This window comes from Diabrotica virgifera, chromosome 2, assembly GCF_917563875.1.
Source record: "Diabrotica virgifera virgifera chromosome 2, PGI_DIABVI_V3a".
Classification (NCBI taxonomy): Eukaryota; Metazoa; Arthropoda; class Insecta; order Coleoptera; family Chrysomelidae; genus Diabrotica; species Diabrotica virgifera.
Genome location: NC_065444.1, coordinates 162,404,511 through 162,426,796, shown reverse-complemented (window position 1 = coordinate 162,426,796; position 22,286 = coordinate 162,404,511). Strand labels below are relative to the sequence as shown.

The following is a 22,286-nucleotide window of genomic DNA, read 5'->3' as shown; positions in this document are numbered from 1 at the left end:
TCGTCCGCGTATTCTAGATCGCTAAGGCGTGTGGTTAACGTCCATTTGTATCCCTCTGGTGTCGGAGTCTAGTTTGGAGGGAACATAGTTTATAGCTATGTTAAAAAGAAACGGAGAAGGTACGCATCCCTGTCTGACTCCAGTAAGTACGTCAAATTTATCCCATTGTGTATTACACTGCATTACTGTCGGTCTAACTTCGTTTTATGGTCGCGTAAGACAAACAAACGGAGGGATGATCGCAACTTAGGCTCATTAGCTCACGGTCTAGGAAAACTTGAAGACAGGCCGAAGTCGAGCGCCGAAGCAGCTATTAACCTCACTACCTTTTCCTCCAACATCCCTGACTTTGATTTAAACATTGACTCTGATACTGATACATAAGGTATTGCACTTTTGATGATTTATGAGTTGCTCTTAGATTATTGTCATTTTAAGATCATTTTATTATTATTTTACTGTCTCTTTATTCTGCGTTAGTTTTCGACTGGCAATATGTTTAAACTCAAATATTCAGAATTCATATTTCACTAGTTAAAAAATATATTTAACGCCCTGTATATTACCGCAATGTTGTTATTGTACATTTGCGGTCCGCTAATTTAGTTGATTATTACAAATAGTAAAAAATATATTTTGGGTATTGCACTTTAGTGCTGATGAATTGAAGAACATCCTTTGTTCTTTATTAAAAACATTAAGTTGTCATGTGTAAAAGGTGACCCAAAAATCTTTTTTATAAAACAATGTTACAGAATAAAGGACAACGTATTAAGTAGCATTCATATTTTGTAAAAGTTAATATATCTATTGTATTTTACTCCCGGGTTTCAGTTTTGGGTTAAATAAACGGTGTAAAGTTAGGGCTCCGACATTCATTTAGATCCAGCATTCCTACAACTCTACGAAGCTCAGATTGCTGATAATTTTCAGCAGGTATTATGGTAGGGGAGCCCAAGCGGGAATTTTTGCAGTTACTCGAGAACATCGGGAGAAACCTTGTACCCTGAAAATGTACCTCTACCATATATTGGCTCTTAATGCAGGGGAGTTCGTTCAGGGGGGTGGGGGCGAAAAAAATCTATCCTTAGAAAAACTCGAAATCGTGAGATTAAGATGAGGTAAGTTAAGTACATGCATAACAGTGTATATTTCAAAAATTTGACGATTTGAGCGGGACGTAAGGAAATGGGTGAGTCCCAAAGTTTCACAAGAAAAAGGCGAATATTTCGCGAAATGAATGAAAGATTCGAAAAACTAAAAAATACGTGCTCAATATTTTTCAAAAATATATCGAATAATACCAAACACGACTTTATACGGAGAGGGGTGGGGGTAAATTTAAAATTTTAAATACGTATCACGAGATATTTCGCGAAATGAACATCAGATCGAAAAACTTAAAAATACACTTATTCAATATTTTTGAAAAATCTATCCAATGGCACCAAACACGACTCCCCACAGAGGTGGGGTGAGGGTTACTTTAAAATCTTAAATGGAAGCCCCCATTTTTATTGCAGATTTGGATTCCTTACGTAAAAATAAGTAACTTTTATTCGAGACATTTTCTGGAAATGTCTCCACTAAAATGGAAAACTTTACTTAACTTTTTTTTGGTTTTAGGACCTACTCTTCACAGTCCAATAGGTCCCAAGAACGCTCGACTAACTGCACATTTAACATACTTTGCTCCCCTACCATTATAATTGAACGAAGTAAAAGAAAAGTTAAACATATTTTTTATTTTAACTTTTATAATACCCGTTATATTTAAAAATAAATCATCTCATAGCAACAATACATACATTCTCTAAAGTAACGATTTGATCTACATAATGATGTAAATAACATTTAAAATTACACTTTTCTAAAAAATGCAAACGTCCCCAATTTAAAATATTTTTACTTTTTCTCCCAACTTCTTCTTTCTCCTGTCGGGTTAATCCCATAACAACATCTCTTTCATTCGGTTTGAGATCGGTTTCTGACACTTGCTTCCTTAGTTCTCTACTCAAGCCTGTCCCACAGGTTGCCCAGCTTGCCATGCCACACATTATATCGAAATCAGCCTTTTCCAAATTGTTTTCTTTGAAAAAGTCTTTACCAGTGTATGGTACCCATCGACATCTATGGTGACAGCAAAATGTTAAAACACAGCCACCAACTTTGCAGTTATTTTCTTTTATGTTGCCTAAACTTCTTATAGCGAGATCTGTAGCTTCTCCACAAAGATGCTTAGTAACACCAATTATATTGGAACTGTTGTTAATGAGATCAACTTTATCTAAAACAGTAAAATATACCTAAAATTGAGTACTTATAGCGTAACTGGCATATTCAACTTACTACTTTAACACTTTAAAAATATATAGCAAAATTGTATTCTGAAAGTCTACAAGATAAATACATAATACATACTCATACACCATACAAAGGAAATTATTGTGATCATACTAGATGATAAAAAAAATGAATAACTACAGTCCGTCTAATATACTTACCGTTGCACGTCATTATCTGCGTCAGAGATCTAAGTTGACATAGTTGATAAAGTATAAAAAAATCCTGAATCCATTTTAAATCAAAAAGATCACATAATTATTGCAAACGTGGATTATACAACAAAACAATAATAAAGTCATAATCTTACGTTAAAGTAAATAATAAAAACAATAAATATAATAAAACAAATACTTATAGTAAAGAATAAAAACAAATATGAAGTGTCAATACCGCAACTGTCAAATAAATATTACCAATTTATGCCAAAATGTCTCCTCCGCTCGATTACAGTTATAGTGCGTTCCGAACAAATGTGCTTCATAAAAACGCTTTATAATCCATTTATACAAATTAAATGAAACATATTATTGCTTATTTCTTTAAGTTAACATTAATAGAAATCTTCAAATATTATTTGTACGCGTATATAATAAAATATGTCTAGTGACTGTAATTCCAGTGTAGTCGGCAAAATGATTCTAAAAAAGAACACACCTACCGCCTAAATATTTCGTGTTGGTATCATGTGACTTCACGGGCTATGACGCGGATGACGTGCAACGGTAAGTATATTAGACAGCTCATTACTCTCTGTCATGCAATTGATGTCTATCAGCATACAATTTTTTATTAAAGAATACATTGATTGGTATGGTGCTTCTCAGCGGCCTTTTCAGTGCCTCACAAGTGACAGAAGAAAAAGTACGTCCGTGATTATACACATTTAAAACATTTATTCTCGTTTTTGATAGATGGCGCTATAATCGAAAAAAAAATGATTTACCTATTACATATCTAAACGACTAAAATCTAAAGTTCTTCTGTCTTTCAGTGGGGCAGTAATTTTGACGTCATATATGATTTTAAGAATGTAGAGAATCATTCCATGACATTTTAGTTAGATCTGACAGTTGTCTGAATCGTAATCAGCCAAATATGAAAAAGTTATTGCAGTATAAAACTTTTATTTGCAATTTGGTATAACAACAAATCAATCGTGTTTATTGCATTTACAAAAAGGTATGTTCTTCGATTTGTATAGTCATATAAATTGTACAGATTATAGTCGTTTAGATAATACGTAAATAATTTTTTTACTATAGCGCCATCTATCAGCAACTAGAATAACGCCATCAGAGTGTAATTACGGACGGACCTTTTTTTCTATCACTTCCAACTTGATGCATTAGAAAGAAATCGAAAAACTGTGAATCACTGAAAGAAGCCTCTGAAAAAAAGTATAGCTGAATATTTTTGCCTGAGGAAATGGAAAAACTGTGTCTGTTTTGAAATTAGTTTTTTTAATAAAAAAAAATATTTTAAAAGTAAAGCAAAATTATTAACTCATTAATTATAATCTTCTCTAATCTAGTTCTCTACACCTCACGGTAGAAGAGAACCGGATTATATTATAATTATAATCTTTGTTTTTTATTTATTTTTGGACAGCTTTATTTTCAAACTCACTCATTTTATTACTTCTAACACTATATGTAATTTAATGTAAATTTATAGGTTTCTATAGACAATTTCCCACCACTACTAGTTTCATCCCTTTTTATTTCACCACGTATTATGTTTTCCATCTTTTGCGTTATTTTGTCAGTTATTAGCGCACTCATCACTGTAGTATGTAGGTCAGTGAAGTTGGCCCGAAAAAGTCGGGAAAAAATGTGACCGACGCCATTCGATTGTCCATTGATTGTTCACTGTATTATTTCGTTAGTCCACCCATCATTTTTTTATAAACAATTTTTTTTTCGGTTTAACTTCACAAATCCACAAATTTTTGAAAATTCGAAAACTATCTTGCTATATTGTTTGTCCATGTTTCTCCACCGCATAATTATGTTTGTCCACCCACTGATATTTTTAAAAGAAATTTTTTTTATATATATTGCCTACGGATAATAGAACAGTACTGCTGAAAAAGTATTTCAGACTCCATTAAAATTAATGTTTCTGCGGGGGCAAAATCCCAACTACCCGTTTGTCCACCCCCTCCGCAGCGTTTGTCCAACCCCTTAAAGTGCAAAACAACCCTATTGAAGACTTTAATTTATTTTTTTTTAATTCTCAATGCCGGCCAAGTTAACGCCGCTTAAAAACGCATTTAAACGTTATTTCAGGTTCAGAATCCCAACTACCCGTTTGTCCACCCATTCGCAGCGTTTGTCCAACCTCTTAAACTGCAAAACCACCTCCCTGGAGATTGTAATTAATTTTTTTTTTAATTCTCAATTCGGGATAACTTCACGTCTGCTTAAGGGCATCCGAAGTCCCATTTAACGACAATAACATTTAACCTTATGTCACATATCTCTGTAACCAAAGCACTTAGAGACCTAATTTTCTTTTATTTTGAAACTAGCTGGATTGTTTAGTCCCGCGTAAATTTTTGTAAAGTTAGAGTGAAAGAAACATTTATTTTAGAATTTTTTAAAATATGTAGGTATCTTACAAAAAAACCCAAAAACGTTTGGATTTAATTTTTTATTCTACTTGTTTTTCTCCATATCTACAACTACTGTAAAAATTTATAGGTCTGGATCCCGCGTATGAAAAAAAAGTTGATTAATAGCAAGTTGAAAATTTGTTAATAGCATAAGGGTGTCTAGTCGGACAAACTTTGATATATGGGAACACTGGAACAGGGGAAGTTTTAATTGTGGAACAGGTTAAAAATTTGGAACGGTCAGACCACGAAAACGGCATATGTATTTTGTCCGACAGAACAGACTTAAACTCTCCAAACAGAGATTACACTCTCATGCAAAAATCAGACTGCTATTTATCAAAAAATGAGCGTTTTAATGAGTGGAACATGTAGAATATGTCAAATGACAGGAATTATGACAGGTGATAAATAGCAGTCTGATTTTTGCATGAGAGTTTAATCTCTGTTCGGAGAGTTTAAGTCTATTCTGTCGGACAAAATAAATGTGCCGTCTTCGTGGTCTGACCGTTCCAAATTTTTAACCTGTTCCACAATTAAAACTGCCCCTGTTCCAGTGTTCCCATATATCAAAGATTATCCAACTAGACACCCTTAAGCTATTAACAAATTTTCAGCTTGCTATTAATCAACTTTTTTTTTCATACGCGGGATCCAGACCTATTAGACCTTCTATCATCTAAGGATCCAGACATATTTGACATCAAAAGTTAAAAACCTAGTATTTGGAGGAAATCGCAAAAACATAAAACACTGCAATAGGCTATAAAGCTACCGGTACACGGTAAGTTGAGTGCAGACGTTCAAAAAACAAATAATTTTTATACTATATTTGTTACTATAATGTGTTATAGTACTATACTATAACACATAATAGTGTTATACTATAATGTGTTATATATCGTTGGAAAGAGAAGATTTCAGGGAATAATTTTCAATCATAACCCAAAAAAATTAAAAAATTCAATTTTCGGACTTTGGCTGCCCTTAAATACATATTTAAACGTTAATTCGTGGGTAGAATCCCAACTACATACCTGTTTGTCCACCCCCTGCAGCGTTTTCCAACCCCTTTTAAGTGTGAGACCACATACCTGGAGATTGTAATTTTTTTTTATTTCTCAATTCGGGCTAACTTCACGTTGGCTTAAATGCGTATTTAAACAGTAATTCGGGGACAGAATCCCAACTACCCGTTTGTCCGCCCTTTCGCAGCGTTTGTCCAACCCCTTGAAGTCCGGAATGACCCCCTTGGAGATTGTAATTATTTTTTTATTTCTCAATTTGGGCTAACTTCACTTCCACTTAAATGCGTATTTAAACGTTAATTCGGGGACAGAGTCCCAACTACCCGTTTGTCCACCCCTTAAACAGTAATTCGGGGGCAGAATCCCAACTACCCGTTTGTCCGCCCCTTCGCAGCGTTTGTCCAACCCCTTAAAGTCCGGAACGACCCCCTTGGAGACTATAATTATTTTTTTTTATTTCTCACCGTCGGTCAAGTTCACGTCCGCTTAAAAACGCATTTAAACGTTATTTCAGGTTCAGAATCCCAACTACCCGTTTGTCCACCCATTCACATCGTTTGTGAAACCCCTCAAAGTGCAAACGACCCCCCTGGAAATTGTAATTATTTTTTTAAATTCTCAATTCGGGATGACTTCACTTCCGCTTAAATGCGTATTTATTAAACGTTAATTCGTCGGCAGAATCCCCACTACCGGTCTGTCCGCACCTTCGCAGCTTTTGTCCAACCCCTTAAAGTGCGAAACGACCCCCCTGGAGATTGTAATTAGTTTTTTTTTATTTCTCAATTTGGGTTAACTTCGCGTCCGCTTAAATGCATATTTAAACGTTAATTCGTGGACAGAATCCCAACTACCCGTTTGTCCACCCATTCAAAACCGTTTGTCCAACCCCTCAAAGTGCAAAACGACCCCCCCTGGAAATTGTATTTTTTTTAATTCTCAATTCGGGCTAACTTCACTTCCGCTTAAATGCGTATTTAAAGGTTAATTCGTGGGCAAAATCCCCACTACCGGTTTGTCCGCACCTTCGCAGCTTTTGTCCAACCCCTTAAAGTGCGAAACGACCCCCCTGGAGATTGTAATTAGTTTTTTTATTTCTCAATTTGGGTTAACTTCACGTCCGCTTAATGCATATTTAAACGTTAATTCGTGGGCAGAATCCCAACTACCAGTTTGTCCATCCCTTCGCAGCGTCTGACCAACCCCTTCGGAGATTTTAATTATTTTTTTTTTAATTCTCAATTCGGGCTAACTTCACGTCCGCTTAAATGCCTATTTAAACGTTCATTCGGGGGCAGAATCCCAACTACCCGGGTCGTATCGGACTTTAAGGGGTTGGACAAACGCTGCGAAGGGGTGGACAAACGGGTAGTTGGGATTCTGCCCCCAAATTAACGTTTAAATACGCATTTAAGCGGACGTGAAGTTAGCCCGAATTGAGAAAAAAAAATTATAATCTCCAGGTTTCGCACTTTAAGGAGTTGGACAAACGCTGCGGAGGGGTGGACACACGGGTAGTTGGGATTCTGTCGCCGAATTAACGTTTAAATACGCATTTAAGCGGACGTAAAGTTAGCCTGAATTGATAAATAAAAAAAATAATTACAATCTCCAGGTGGGTGGTTTCGCACTTTGTTGCTGGACAAACGCTGCGAGTGGGTGGACAAACGGGTAGTTGGGATTCTGAACCTGAAATAACGTTTAAATGCATTTTAAAGCGGACGTGAACTTGGCCGGCGTTGAGAATTAAAAAAAAATAAATTAAAGTCTATAAGGGGGTCTATATCCGTAAAATAAAATTTTATGTAAAATAAAATTATTTTAAAAATATGAGTGGGTGGACAAACATAATTATGTGGTGGACAAACATAATTATGTGGTGGACAAACATGGACAAACGATGGACAAACAATATAGTAAGAGACTTTTCGAATTTTCGAAAATTTGTGGATTTGTGAAGTTAGCTCGAAAAAAATTTTGTTTATAAAAAAAACTGATGGGTGGAATCATGATACTATAAATAAAGAGATAGTATTTTCCCGTAGCGCAAATACGTCCGAGCTCGCGCAATGATGATGTAACTGGAGACCGGAAGTTGAATTTGAATTCTTGTTAAAGTTAAATGGGATTTGTATGCATTATGTGATGAAATTATTCAATTATCAAAATAAAATTAAACTTCAATGTGTTCGAAAAAAAATTAGTGTCGAGATTCCAGTCAAAATAACTGTCAAAGATAAAATATAAAATACAACCGCGAACAATTCAAAGTAATCGGACATTACGAATGATTACGAACCATTACGAACTTGCCGGTCTCCAGTTACGTCACGACTTCCGGATGTGCAATATATTATCTTGTTATTTATAGTTTTATAGTATCATGGGTGGACTAACGAAATAACACTGTGGACAAACATGGGCAATCGAATAGCGTCGGTCATATTTTTTTCCCGACTTTTTGGGGCCAACTTCACGGAGCTGTAGTATGTTTCTTACTGTATAGCGCAAGGTTACTGCAAGCGTTTCGATTTTTCGAATGACGCTAAATACGATTTCGGGAGAGTGCAAAATCAGCATACCGAGCGATAAGAAGTATTCACTTCAAAAATAAAATTAATTAACTGCGGTTGAAATTTCAAAGTATTATTTTTCAGTGAAATTTTCAGTTTAATTTCAACACAGTTTGAAAATCTCATTTGCCACTCCTAAAAAATATTTAGAGCACTGCAAGAGTTTAATTTAATGTCTAAATGACCAATATTGGTTGTCGGAAATACTAATTATTTTCATAAAAATTGTGTGCAGAGGTTTCCTAGGTACAGGAAAGAAATATTCACAAGGAATGAATATCTCTAAAAATATTGTATTTATTTTCATACATTGTAATTATAATTAAAAAGTTATACCAAATATTAGTTTTTATTTGATATGTTTTGAAAACAAAACATAAATATGGTCAGTGTTGCTGACTGTAGAGTTGCTGGAGGAGAGGTTAGTAAACAATAATATGATATTCTAGTCTGTTTGTTAAGAAGACTGATAGTTGGACACATTTATCGAAATGTAATCAGAAAACTCTGCAAAGAGTTTAGAGCAAAGAAAGTGAATACTTAATCATAAAGTGGATATAAACATAGGCGTAACCAGGGGGTGGTTTTGGGGGTTATACCCCCATTGGGATCTACTTTGAGCTCTATACGCTTAACACAAATATGTGTTGTTGACAAATCAAGCCATTTTGAAGTTGTAACACGCCCTCCCCCTTAGGCCCATCCTGGTTACGCCGTTGGATATAAAGAAACTTTAGTCCAGGGCGCATCTGTTTTGAGATGGACGTTGAGCGATGACTCATATTTTTTTGCAGAAATTGCTAGGCATTAAATCATACAATAATAATTGAGTTATACTCCCACTCAAAAAGCTCCGGAACTTTGTTTAAAAAATCAAAATGTCAAAATATTAAGGAAAAATTCGATGTTTTTCTTCTGTTTTTTTATTATAACTTTAAAAGTATTCATTTCCGAGAAAAGTTGTACGGACATAAAAGGTGCGTAATTAAATTTTCTACAATATAGGATTGGTTAAACATTTTAAAAATTGTCACCCTTGTTGCAAAATAGCAATAATTGCGAAAAATAGCATAAAAAACAAGTATTTGAATTTTACGTTTTTCAACCATTTATGCTACACTTGGGACCTTCATATTTCACCCAGAAGAACTTTATTATACAGTGATGAGCGCGCTAATAACCGGCAAAATAGAACAAAAGATAGAAAACGTATTAAGTTGTGAGATAAAAAGAAATGAAACTAGTCGTGCTGGGAAATTTAGCAATATTAACCTATAAAATTACATTATATTGATTGTTTCCCACCTTTAGACGTATCGGACGAGTTTGGCAACTGCCACTGTCACAGTGACAGTTTTAGTTGACATATTCATCTGATACGTGTAAAGGTGGGAAACAATCAGTATAATGTAAATTTTTAGGTAAATATCGCTAAACCCAACTCGACTAGTTTCATTTCTTTTTATCTCGAAACCTAATACGTTTTCCATCTTTTAAGCTATTTTGCCGGTTATTAGCGCGCTCATCACTATATAATAGAACAATACTGTACATTTCCTTAAGATCAATTAAATAGATTTTGCAAAATCAATTTTGCAATCCAGCTTTCGCAAAAAAAAATAATTTTTTCAAAATGTTGCAGGACTCAAAACAAAGCAGATAGCAAGCTGAATTTTTTTTACATAATATAGTAGGACACTGAATTTACAAAATTAAAATCGATCAACTACCACGGCGTCAGAAATTTTTTAAACAAGCATTAATTTTTGTTGCTACGTGCAGGACAGCGGATACGTTTGCTCTGATTGGGCATTCCAATGACCTGTCAAAAATTATCGAATATTGCGGCTGGGGACAAACAAATGTGTTTATGTAATATATTATTTTCCTACTCTATATTTTGTTGTATTGTAATATTTTAATTTCACAAAAATCAAACTAATTTGATTATTGTTTGTGAAATATTGTTTAAACAATTGCATATGTTTAAAAATAATAAACTTTTATTTTCTAAGTTGAAATATATGAACGAAGAAAATTTTTGCTAAAAAAAGTATTATTTCAAAGGATCAAATATGTGTTTTTATCTTGCAATAAACAAATTTATTTATTTATATCGAAATTTACTAAAAATTAAAATTTATCAATCATTATCAAAGGTCATTGGAATGCCCAATCAGACCAAACGTATCCGCTGTCCTGAGCGTAGCACCAAAACTTAATGTTTATTTAAAAAAATTCCTGACGCAGTGATAGTTAACCGATTTTAATTTTGCAAATTGCAAATAAAAGGTACAGTATTCTTCTATATGTAAAAAAAATCAACTTGCTGCCTGCTTTATTTTCAGTCCAGCAACATTTTGAATAAATGCATTTTTTTTGCGAAAGCTTGATTGCAAAATTTATTTTGCAAAATCTATTAAACCGATCTTAATGAAATTTACAGTATTATTTTACTATATCATAAAGTTTTTTTGGGTGAAATATGAAGGTCCTAACTGTAGCATAAATAGTTGAAAAACGTAAAATGCAAATACTTGTTTTTTTATGGTTTTTTGCAATTATTGCTATTTTTTAAATTTTTAACCAATTTTTTAAATTGTTAACCAATCCTATATCGTTGGAAATTCAATTACGCAACTTTTATGTTAGTACAACTTTTCTCGGAAATGAATACTTTTAAAGTTATAATCAAAAAACAAAGAAAAAAATCGAATTTTTCCTTAATTTTTTGACATTTTAATTATTTAAACAATGTTCCGGGCCTTTTTGAGTGGGAGGATAACTCAAATATTATTACGTGAGTTATTTTCAAGCAATTTCTGCAAAAAAATATGAGTCACCTCTCAACGTCCAAATGTACTCATATTTTTACAGATGCCCCTTGTCTACTTATTAAATGCGAGTCTTAATTTATGTGTAATTGAATATTTTTAATATTAAATTATGTAAAGTAAACTATAATACATCTTTAGTTTTCAGTAGATTAAAATATTTACCTAAAACTATATCTGAAATGTCTGCTCTTATCCTACACACTTTATCTGATGTTTGTGCTAATTTATTATCCTTTTTATGTTTTGGCGAAGCTCTTTCAACAAGCAAAATTTTTGAAGTGTTATCATCTTCTATCATCTTAGCAAGCCAAAAGCTCAACTGTCCCCTGCCAGCCCCAAATTCAATATAGCAGGTTGCTGGTTTCATCATTCCATATTCTTTGATCAAACCAAGAATTGATGATACTTGTTGTAAGTGTTTTTTGGTTTTAGGGCCATAGTCAGGTTTGGCCATTTCTTCTTCTAGCAGGTTGTTCTTTAATTGTTTTTCAGCTAAAATATTAATAAAAATGAATAAAGATATTGGATAATTGAATATAACCATTTATAAAATTGGTGTTTATTCATGTTTAGTAATAAATACAATACTGATTAAGCAGAATTATAAAAAGTTCTGCACAGTCTAAAAATTAAGATGCAATCGTAAGATATAAAATTTTATTAATTTTACACAAGGTATGTCAAAAAATATGAATCTCACTCAAGAGTAAAGTACCTTTATTTTTCATAATATTTAAAATTGTTATAAAACTTGTTCATAATTAAAAAGTATGTTTCAATGTGTAATTACATCCTATTAATTGAAATATTGTAAATTATAAATACTTGACTCTTGAGCGAAGTTCATTTTATTGACATAAGTACCTCATATAAATTTGATAAAATTTGACACCTTAGGTTTTAGACCATGCAGAACGTTTTATAAAGAATTACTTTTTTCATAAAATTTATAATAAAAAAGTTTTCCCATATGGTTCCAAGTTATGCAGACACACTGTATGTATATAAAAGACCTAGAAAGAAGTAAATATTTTAAAACTAGCCTGTGCCGGTCAAATTGCTTTTTGAAATTTACCACTTTCTATCATAAATCGAATTTATCTCAAACAAGCTAAAAATGCGAGTATTATTATAATGAAAACTTTGTTTATTAAGTCACGTTTCATGGAAATAAAACACTGCTAAACAAATAGACGTCCGGCCATTTGTGAAACTCTCCGAAAATAAAAATGTTTTATGAGCATGAATCACACTCGTTTCATTGGTAGGCGGACTTCAAGATTTGTTTAGCCGTGTTTTATTTTCATGAAACGTATTTTACGCTTCATGCTTTACGTTTCATGTTTTGTTGGTGTGCGGCTTGCCTTACGTATTTAAATTCATCAATATCTAAACATATAATGAATGTCATCTAAAATACATCAAAATTTTAATAATTTTATAATAGAAAAATATGTTATCCTTCCTTTTTTTAAGATAAAACGTTTCATTGTATGTTTAAATTATTAACTATTTTTAATGGGAAATAAGCCACAATTTTACTAAAAAAAAAAGATTTTATTAACGTTTCGACGTCCAAATTGGATGCCGTTTACAAAAATATTAATAAATTAAACAAAAATGTTGTCACTTAGTAAAAAAGTCTTCTAGTTTATTAATATTTTTTGTATTTTGACAACGGCATCCGATTTGGACGTCGAAACGTTAATAAAATAATTTTTTTAGTAAAATTATGGCTTATTTCCCATTAAAAATAGTTAATTACAAAAATGCCACAAGGAAATAGCTTCAGAACAACGTTTAAATTATTGTTTGTGTAGGTACTCAAACTATTAAATAGATCCTAAAGAATTTTTTAATTATAAACACAAATAAAAATAAATTCATTTTAGGTAGCGTAATAATTCTAGAATGGGATCTACTGCTAAAAAACGCATTAAACATAATAAACTGCACCTAAAAGTAAAAATGCACTTAAAAAAATTATTTCATTTCATATATTCATATCATATTACTTCGGCTGACATAGGCATAAACGCTTGTGACCAGGACCCTAAATTGCTGTCCCGAGAATATTCGGTTTGGCTAACACAAATGTCAAATAAATAAATTATATTTACTAATGTTAATGCAATGTTAAATGGCAGCTTAATATTGTTTTATTTGGGTTGTTACTAGAAGGATCGTGAGGTCACAATTTTTGACTTTGAGGTCGGTTATGTCAAATATATGGTTTTTCTCATGAGGATTTTTCAGTGCGTCACAGTTTTTCGATTTCTTTCTAACGCATTAAATTGTATGTGACAAAAAAAACGAACGTCGGTGATTACATTTCGTCGGTGACATTTATTCTAGTTGTCAATAGATGGCGCCATAATCGAAAATAAAATAAGTTGCGAATTATATAATATCTACAAATATAATCTGAACAATTTATAAGACTATACAAATCAAAGAAAATACCATTTTATAAATGCAATAAACACAATTGATTTGATTTTATGCCAAATTGCAAATAAAATGTGACAACTGCCAGATTTAACTAAAATGTCATGTCACTAAAATGTATATTATCACGGACTTACCTTTTTTTTTTCTATCATTTGTGACGCACTGAAAAATGCTCATGAAAAGAAGTCTATCGAAATGTCGTTTTCAGATTTAAATTTAGGAGACAAAACTACATGAAAATTAATCGGCAGATTGGTTTTAAATATTGCAAGGTAGGGCGACGCACGAACGAACAGACTTTGCGAATTTATAAAGAAAAATAAAATTTTCGTTGATAAAATGTGTAAAATAAAATTTACAATTGTGTTTTTAATCAACCTTCAAACCATCAGAAACACAAAACTTCTTGATACTAATACTTGACCTCCAAAGTAATAAAGATATATTTATTATAAACATATCTATATTTCCTAGAAACTTTTAAGCATCAAAATAGTGTGGGTTACTTTTCTCTAAAAAAAGTGCTAAACTATTTTACCAAGTTTAAGACTAGGTATATTACATTTTGCTTAAGTCACATTGGTATAATAATTTACCACCCTCTAAAATAAAGCCTCATTATTTTTCTTAAGGGTGCTTTACAGCTTGCAAGAAAACTTGCTGCAATTTCTTGCATGCAAGACTTTCATGCAAGTCTATTGCATGGTCTTCTACAGCTTGCAACCCGGCTTGCATGGAATTAATGTTGAAAGTTTTACCCTTAACCTAACTTATAAACTTTTGTTTTTTTTTAATTACTTTATTGTTGCGTTTATTTAACTTGGTAAATTTCGAAATGCTAAGACTATCAGAAATAGCCAAATATAAAAGGAAAAAGGCGGTAGCAGCAACTTTAAGTATTATTATTGCTTCAGCCAGCCTTTTTAGTCACTAATTTAGAACGCCGAGATCGGAGATGGTGGGTAAGACCTTAGTTGAACAAGAAGAGGGGTAATAATGTATCTCTAACAGAAGAATTTATCCAAGTAGATGGTGAAAATGACTCCAATTTTCTAGGAATGAATGTACATTTTATAAACTCTTGGGAAAAATTGAACAAATAATCACAAAGAAATATATATTTCGAGATAATATTTCTGCGAAACACAAATTATTATTCTAAGATACTTAGCTGGAGGAGAGAGCTTCCGTAGCTTAATATACAATTTACAATAATTACAGAATCTCGGAAAGTACCATTTCATTATTAATTCATTTCCATCGTTATCGTTGATATATTTCACAAACAGAAAACAGCTGATCGGCATGTATTCGTTAATCCGTGTCAAGACATTTGATATTGTTGAAAAATCAAATTCCCCTAGACTTGCATGAAAACTTGCAGAGAAAATGGCACCAAACCGATTATCGCGCAATTGCAAGAAGTTGCATGCAATAATCAACTGACGACATATTGCGCATGCCTTTAGGCAACTTTCTTGCGTCTTGCAGGTAGAATTGCAAGCTGTAAAGCGCCCTTTAACTTTATAAGTATGTACTGTGTTACAAGTTATATGGGACTGTAATAAATACTATTTGCCCAAAATAGACTGTGAATTCACTACAGTAGATCCCCAATTATCTGTGCTCCTCGGGACCGGATGTGGCACAGATAATTGAAAAGCACTGATAATACAAACACTATTTCTTATACAGGGTGTCCAGAAACTCTACCGCCAAACGTAGACAAGAGATTCCTCAGATAATTTTAAGATATTTTAACCCAATTCATCTAGTCCGAAAATGCTTCCTAAGGGAGCTAGAGCTCTTTGAAGATGGGGTCTTGTAATTAGTTTTTCTTAAATAACTCCAGAACTCTTCAATTGAGAAAAACGAAAATTGGTACTCATATTTATCTTCCAGAGATAAATTGATTCCATGCATTGCGAATTTCTAGTACCGGCCATAGGCGTCCGGTTTGGGTAGGGCAACAGTTATCTTATCGCATAACTTTTTTGTCTTTAACTTTTAAGCATTTTTTACTCTAGATTATTAAATTTTACCTAAAATATACGTATAAAAGTCACAGCGATATTACGTAACAGTTTTACGTAATTTCTACGTAACCTTTTTAACGTCACAAAAACGTCACTTTCTAGTTGAATTTTCGATATAAACAATATATAGGGCTTTTCTAAATTATAGGGCTAAACTATATTATAGGGCTTTTCATCGATTGTCATTTGTTTCGAGCTTCTGTCATGTGTCACATAATATTAATATATCTACATCATCGTCATACGTCTTTGGTTTGTATCATTGGCATATGCCAATAACGTATGACGTAGATATATTAATATTATGTGAAACATGACAGAAGCTCGAAACAAATGACTGTGAATGAAAAGCCCTATAAGACCTTAAAATTATTGTGTAAATAAAACCACATAGTACATGATGCTAACACATTTATTAAATATTTGAAATAAACATTTATTATATATTTGACTTTTATGTGAGAGGTAGCTACTTTATCTAATACATAAACATACCCTTAAAGTAATCTTCATTCTTAAAGTGTAAACTGCACACTTTCATATAACGACTAGGCTCCTTTCCCATCTTTAGAAGATATTTCCAATTTCCATACATTTATTTTTTCAACTAAACTGCCATTGAATAAAATTCTATCTTATTTAGGCTTTTTAGGGAAAGAATGAAACGACAAATTACTATTACGCTTTATCCAAGAATCACATTGAGGCACACAACATTCATAATTCGATTTTTTTGTCATAACTCAATAAAAACTAACACGATTTTAAGCACGGAAATGTAAGGTTATGTATTAATGGCTATTTGAAAGGTTCGAAATTAATACGCGATGGCGCTGCAATCTTAAACGAGATTGCCACGGTGGCAATGCCACCAAAAAGCCACATTTTAGGGACGAATAAATTCATACGTGTTAAATACCTACCAAAGAGCCACGTTTCAGAAACGAATAAATACATACGTATAATATACGTGTTAAAATTTCGTATCAGTAACGTCATTTTTTGATAGATGTTACATAACAATACAAAAAAACCTAAATTTAACGTTCAGGTAACGTTATCTTCAGGCTGGGTATTTTATCACATAATATATTTGTCTTTAAATTTTAAGCATTTTTGACTCTAGACTATTAAGTTATGAGGTATTCAAGTACTAAAAGTTACTCTTGCTTTAAGTCGGTAAAATACACCGTTTTTTTTTGAAAAAAAATTTTCAAATTCAAAAAATGAAAAATTTTCAAATAGATTTTTCTAGTCCGTGTCCTACTGTTCTAGAATACCTCACAATTTAATAATCGAGTGTCAAAAATGCTCAAAAGTCCAAGACAAGAAAGTTATGTAATAAAATAACCTTTGCCCTACCCAAAACGGACGCCTATGATCGGTACTAGAAATTCGTAATGGATGGAATCGATTTATCTCTTGAAGATAAATATACGCACCGATTTTCGTTTTTCTAAATTGAAGCCTTATGGAGGTATTTAGGAAAAACTAATTACAAGACGCCATTTTCACAGAGCTCTAGCTCCCTTAGGAAGCATTTTCGGATTAGGTGAATTGAGCTAAATTGTCTTAAAATTATCTGAAGAATCACCTGTCTTCGTTTGTCGGTAGAGTTTCTGGACACCCTGTATAATTCATATGTCGATGGTTAGCATAGATATAGTATGGCCAAATATCTTAATTGTTGAGCAGAACGTTTTGAAGTTTTCGCGTTACTTTTTGTTTGATACTGCTGATATACCGATATATCATAATGCTTGGGAATCATTATTAGCTTAACGTAGATATTTTTTAAAATATGTATTATTGGGTTAAAAAATATTTTTTTTTTGAAAATGTGTATGGACATACAACATAAGGGTTGTTACTGCATGTTACTGCATGTCCGGACAAACAATATTTACAGCCATGATAAGTTTGATCGCGTGAGCACTAATATTGTATGTTCCAAAACATACTATGTTTGCGCATTTCCAACGGACATAAAATATCTGTGCAAGTCGGTTTTTAGTACAAATGGGAAATACTATATTTTGGCAAGGCGGTTTAACCCATTTACAATCATTCTGGACTTACAATAATTATGCAGAACATTCATATGACCCTACTGAATATTCTTATGATGTTATCTTAAAATCAGCAAAAAGTGGACATACTATATCTGCGCTCTTAACCATCGATGTATATGTTTATACATAGATATGTACTTGCCATATACATACATATGTACTTACTATAAAAAGATAACGTACAAAATAAATCTTTCACTATGAGTCTCCCTCTTGGCATATAGTTTCCCTCGAGTGATTTACAGTTACGCTATTTTGATAAAACCTCAAAAATGCAATTTTAGTAATAGAAAATCATAGCAAGGATAATTCGCACACGGATAATCAGGTTCTACTGTTTATTAATAAATTGTGCTACAAAGGGTTAATATACACCGATGAGCGCGCTAATAACTGGCAAAATAGCGCAAAATATGGAAAACATAATACAGTAGAACCTCTTTATTCGCGGGGTATATGTTCCATAAATATGCCGTGAATATGGAAACCGTGAATATGGAATGGTAATTTATATAGGGCTATAGGGGATACGTTCCTAGGTGACGAAATAAAAAAGCAAATACCTAAAAAAATCAGTTTAATTGAAGCTTTGACCATACAGATTGATTAATTACATAAATATGATCTTCAACTTTAGGCAATGATTTAAAGAATTTAGTAAACTCTTGCTTGGCAGTTTTTAAAAATTGCTTCAATTCAGACTGATATTCAGCAGTGGCATTAGCAATTTGCCTCGTAAAAATAAGACTTTGTTCCATAAATGGATCAATTTTCATAAAGAAATCGCAAAGCTCATTTGCCATTCTCAAATTTCACTCAGATTTTTTAAATTAACTGTCACGTTTTCAGTGCTTATTGAAGCCTTTTCTTCAATGGGTTGTGAATTTAACATTTCCTCCAAGTCTGTTTCAATCAAATCTTCATCTTGCGATTCAAGTAACTCCTGGATGTCACTTGATTCTAACTGTTCGAACTCATCTCGTCCTATCCTACCCACAATTTCGGCAATGTTTGCAGTTAAAGTTTGAATTAACTTTAAATAAATCAATGGTAACAAATTTAGTACTCCTTGAACAAAAAAATATTAAACGCCTTGGAGAATAAAAGTCAGATGGATACTATTTATACTGACTTCTCAAAGGCATTTGACAGAGTAGATCATAACATCTTATTGGGAAAATTAAATGCTTTTGGCTTCAGTCATCAATCCTTACAATGGTTCAATAACTTTTTAAGAGATTGCACACAGCAGGTGAGAGTAGGTTGTTTTAATTCAAATATAATTCATGTGACATCAGGAGTACCCCAAGGAGCTCACTGTTCACCTTTGTTATTTGATATATTTGTGAACAATATATCAGAATGTTTTAGAAATTGCGATTTCCTGATGTTTGCAGATGATTTGAAATTATTTAAATCCGTAGATTCAAATGTTGATGTAACATTAATTCAAGAAGATTTAGACCGGTTGAGTATTTGGTGTGAGAATAATATTTTGCATTTAAATGTTGCTAAATGCTGTTATGGTTCTTTTCATGAGCATTTTTCAGTGCGTCACAGTTTTTCGACTTCTCTCTAACGCATTAAATAGTATGTGACAGAAAAAATGCACGTCGCTGATTACATTTCATCGGTGACATTTATAACGTTTAATCTAGTTGTCAATAAATGGCGCTAATAATATTATATTATTCTATATAAAAAAATTTAATCTGTACAATTTATTAGACTATACAAATCAAAGAAAATACCATTTTATAAATGCAATAAACACAATCGATTTGTTTTTATACCAAATTGCAAATAAAATGTGACAGTGGGTTACCTCAAAGGAACTGCTGACAGCTTTTGGAAACTTAATCTAGAAGTAGTTGTTCTAATAAGGTCCATTTCATTTAAAATGCTTTTTATTTAGGTCTATTATAAAATTTGATCCGCGAATAAAGAAATCTTCGGCGGCATTTTTTCAATCCGTGAATAGTGAAAATGCGAATAAAGGAAGTGCTAATAAGGAACATTTACTGTACATTGCGAAACAAAAAGAAATGAAACTAGTGGAGATGAAAATGATCGTTATAAACGTGTATATTAACATTACATTACATAGTTTCTCACCTTTAGATGTATCAGAGGAGTATGACAACTGTCACTGTGACAGTAGAATTTTATGAAATAGAATAGAATGAATAATAGAATAATTTTTATTTGCATAAAATTTTTACATATTTGAGCAAATAATGTCAAGTTAAAGTAAAAAGAAAGGAGACTGTATAAATCTAAAGTACATAGAACAATTATTATCATAGTTAAAATTAAAAATTAGACATTACATGTTACAAATACTCCTGTTACAGACGTCTAAAGGTGGAAAACTGTGTAATGTAATGTTGATTTTGACGTTTATAACGATCATTTCCACCTCCACTAGTTTCATCTCTTTTTGTTTCGCAATGTATCATGTTTTCCATCTTTTCTGCTATTTTGCTGGTTATTAGCATGCTCATCAGCTTATTATTATAAGATTAAGTACTTACTGATTTTCTCTTTTATTAATTTCTGATAAATTTCATTCACTTTAGCAATAGTTTTAACTATATCAGCTTCAGAAAATGTGGACAATAAATTATATGAATTATCCATATCTGTTTCATCACTACTACAATTATTAATACCCTTCAAAATGTAGGGTGCTGTTGGTTTTGGCCTAGCATTGCATATTTTTAAATGCTTTTTTAAATTATGTGCATAACATGTATGCTTTCCATCTAATGGGCAAATAATTCGTATAGGAGAGTCTTTGGTGACTTCAGTTTCAGGTACATCTGAACTAATCTTTTTATGTTCACCACAATATGTTTCTCCTTCTTTAACAGTCATTTTACAATAACGTTTTTTACGCGGAACAAAAAAACTGCAATGGCAATTATTATTATCATTTTCAGAAACAGTAGTCTCACATTTTTTCTTTCGTTTTGGAGGACCAGGAAGTTCATCAGATTGTGATATACTGTCAGTAGTTATCTCACAATCCATATTTTATTTTTATTAGCTTAACAGACCTGTTATGCTAGCCCTTCAGTGTTTAATTATCAACTTCTGCTTGATACAATTATTTGCCGTCCCTAGAATGGAACTACTATTTTACTTTTGTATAATTATTATGGTCATAATTATTATCCTCACCCTCACATTTTTTGTCACTTGCTTTTTGCATCTAATCTATGGTTATGTATGTTTACCAATGTTTACGTTTCTTCTTCTTCTTTCTACACTTTTGGCAGCGTGCATACTCATAGACATAATAACAATAGACATGGACAGGTATGGGCAGTGTGCGTCTAGAGAGAGTCATCGAGAGTCATAGAGAGAGAGTCATCGAGAGAGGGTCTAAAAACGTTATTTATAGTATCATGGAGAGAGTGTTACCAAGGCCTACGTTAAAAGCTGATTGGCTCCGTCATTTTCAGGTTTTATTTCCGTTTTAGGCCCGGTTTTTCACCTCCGAATAAAAGTTATTCGAAGGTTTATTTGACAGATTTACATGTAATCTGCCTCTGCCGGATAAACTTCCCAATAAATAGTTAAGGCGGCTGCACAATTGCCCGGGAACGGGAACGGGAAAAAAGTTAACCTCTACGTAAATTAATGTTGTAGATGCACAATAACCGAGAACGAGAAGCTGTCCGGTAACGCCGGTAACGGGAACGGGAATACAACGGGAACGAGAAAGTTGAAACATGGTCAACTTTACCGTTCCCGTTACCGGACAGCTTCTCTTTCTCAGTTATTGTGCATCTACAACATTAATTTACATAGAGGTTAACTTTTTTCCCGTTCCCGTTTCCGTTCTCGTTCCCGGGCAATTGTGCAGCCGCCTTTATTCGGAGGTGAAAAGACCGGGAACAGATGATCAGTGTGTTGTTGTTTATGGGGCTTTTCATCGATTATCATTTGTTTCGAGCTTCCGTCATATGTTGTATAATCTGTGTATAATATTATACACGGATTATACGACATATGACAGAAGCTCGAAACAAATGACTGTGACTGAAAAGCCCTATTTTGCATTTACTGGTTTCTGGGGCCTGATTCTAATTTATTTCGACAGTCGCAATTTCATTTCGACACCGCCATGACAGCCGCAGAGATTCTTATTCATTTCGATATTAGTTACAACTGGGGATATTAACCTTATCATGTTGAGACTGCTCAGAATTTGGGTTGGCGCTCCAGTTTATTGGAATTTGTTGATAGTATGGGAAAATTATCGAAAAAATGCCATTTTTGGGAAAAATTATTTACCAGCTATTTTATTGCTAAAATCGAATC

General features: G+C 32.7%; 1 protein-coding gene across 1 annotated transcript; it reads right to left on the bottom strand.

The window, feature by feature from the left end:
• Positions 1-1,730: 1,730 nt before the first annotated feature.
• Positions 1,731-21,204, bottom strand: LOC114330700 (tRNA:m(4)X modification enzyme TRM13 homolog). Its single transcript, XM_028280114.2, has 3 exons — positions 20,492-21,204; positions 11,561-11,890; positions 1,731-2,287 (listed from the first exon to the last, which is right to left on the bottom strand). The coding sequence occupies exons 1-3, from the start codon at positions 20,988-20,990 to the stop codon at positions 1,785-1,787; spliced, it is 1,332 nt and encodes a 443-aa protein (XP_028135915.2). The 5' UTR covers positions 20,991-21,204; the 3' UTR covers positions 1,731-1,784.
• Positions 21,205-22,286: the final 1,082 nt, after the last annotated feature.